The sequence below is a fragment of the Aegilops tauschii genome, chromosome 7, assembly GCF_002575655.3.
Source record: "Aegilops tauschii subsp. strangulata cultivar AL8/78 chromosome 7, Aet v6.0, whole genome shotgun sequence".
Taxonomy (NCBI): domain Eukaryota; kingdom Viridiplantae; phylum Streptophyta; class Magnoliopsida; order Poales; family Poaceae; genus Aegilops; species Aegilops tauschii.
This window is the reverse complement of record NC_053041.3, coordinates 159500642-159502702: the sequence shown is the minus strand read 5'-3', so window position 1 is coordinate 159502702 and position 2061 is coordinate 159500642. Positions and strand designations below refer to the sequence as shown.

Sequence of the window (2061 nt, the reverse complement as noted above, 5' to 3'; positions counted from 1 at the left end):
TCTGAGAAGGGGTTGTCTAGGACACCTCCTCTGATTGTGGGCAGCTGGAGTTGGCTCCAGTTGAGAGCTCTGGGGCGAGCTCCTTTGGAGCCGAGGATGGAGTTGAAGTGGTCGAAGATGGCTGCCTCCTTGTCCTCGTGCGACGTGGCGATCCCGTTGCTTGTCTGCAGGCTGTGGATGAAGTTTTTTCTTCGTCGTGAGCGGAACTTTGCATGGAAGTACTTGGTTCCCGCGTCGCCCATCTTGAGCCAGGTCAGCCGAGATGCTTGGCGCTTGCGCGCTCGCTCGATCGCGGCGAGGCCGAGCAATCTCTGCTTGAGGATTCACCGGAGGTTGAATTCTGGCGTGGAGAGGCTGCGGGATTCTTGGGCTATGTCGAGGCACATGATGATCTCTGTTGCTATGTGGAATTGTATCTTAGAATCGCTGAAAAGGGAGGAGCTCTAGATCTTCAAGTCTTTTGTAGTGCGCCCCATCTTGATGGACAGGCGCTTGAAGGCACAGGTGCTGTGGACCGGCCTGCTCCAAGCCTGATCGACCGTCTCGTGGAAGCGCGGGAACTGCGGCCAGAAGCTTTCAAATTTTAATTTGGTGCGACGGCGAGGAGCAGCTGCATCCGCAAGGAGCAGAGGGGAGTGGTCAGAGCACGCGGTCGACGCCGCCATCAGCGTGCTTAAGGGGAAAAGATCTTCCCAGCTGCAGTTGCAGAAAAATTTATCGATGCTGACGAGCGTCGGGTTCTCACGCTCGTTACTCCAGGTGAAGCGGCCATTTTTGCACTTGATCTCTTTCAGGCCGGCGGTGTCGATGGCTCGCCTGAACATGCCCGTGATCCTCCGGTTGAGCTGATGGTTGTTCTTGTCTCTCGCCTCGTAAATGAGGTTAAAGTCTCCGTTGATGAGTGATACGTCTCCAATGTATCTATATTTTATGAAGTATTCATGCTATTATATTATCCATCTTGGATGTTTAATGGGCTTTACTATGCACTTTTATATTATTTTTGGGACTAACCTATTGACCCAGAGCGCAGTGCCAGTTTATGTTTTTCCCCTTGTGTCAGTGTTTCGCAGAAAAGGAATATCAAACGGAGTCCAATCGGAATGAAACCTTCGGGAGAGTTATTTTTGGAATGGAAGCAATCCAGAAGACTTGGAGTATACGTAAGGGAAGCAACGAGGAAGGCACGAGGCAGGGGGCGCGCCCACCCCCCTGGGCGCGCCCTCCACCCTCGTGGCTCCCCTTACCGACTTCTTTCGCCTATATATATCCATATACCCTAAAACCATCGGGGAACAGAATAGATCGGGAGTTCCGCCGCCGCAAGCCTCTGTAGCCACCAAAAACCAATCGGGGCCCTGTTCCGACACCCTGCCGGAGGGGGGATCCCTCACCAGTGGCCATCTTCATCATCCCGACGCTCTCCATGATGAGGAGGGAGTAGTTCACCCTCGGGGCTGAGGGTATGTACCAGTAGCTATGTGTTTGATCTCTCTCCCTCGTGTTCTTGAGGTGGTACGATCTTGATGTATCGCGAGCTTGGCTATTATAGTTGGATCTTATGATGTTTCTCCCCCTCTACTCTCTTGTAATGGATTGAGTTTTCCCTTTGAAGTTATCTTATTGGATTGAGTCTTTAAGGATTTGAGAACACTTGATGTATGTCTTGCATGTGCGTATCTGTGGTGACAATGGGATATCACGTGATTTACTTGATGTATGTTTTGGTGATCAACTGGCGGGTTCCGCCCATGAACCTATGCATAGGGATTGGCACACGTTTTCGTCTTGACTCTCCGGTACAAACTTTGGGGCACTCTTTGAGGTTCTTTGTGTTGGTTGAATAGATGAATCTGAGATTGTGTGATACATATCGTATAATCATACCCACGGATACATGAGGTGACATTGGAGTATCTAGGTGACATTAGGGTTTTGGTTGATTTGTGTCTTAAGGTGTTATTCTAGTACGAACTCTATCATAGATTGAACGGAAAGAATAGCTTCGTGTTATTTTACTATGGACTCTTGAATAGATCGATCCGAAAGAGTAACTTTGAG

At 49.8% G+C, this 2061-nt stretch overlaps 1 protein-coding gene across 1 annotated transcript; it reads right to left on the bottom strand.

Moving 5' to 3' along the window:
- Positions 1–443: 443 nt before the first annotated feature.
- LOC141026963 (uncharacterized) lies at positions 444–824 on the bottom strand. Its single transcript, XM_073503872.1, has one exon. It carries the CDS (start codon positions 822–824, stop codon positions 444–446), a length of 381 nt encoding a protein of 126 aa, XP_073359973.1.
- Between the last annotated feature and the right edge of the window lie 1237 nt (positions 825–2061).

Excerpts from the sequence above, each read along its gene's own strand:
- LOC141026963 (XM_073503872.1), bottom strand. The coding sequence starts at position 824 with ATGTTCAGGCGAGCCATCGACACCGCCGGCCTGAAAGAGATCAAGTGC.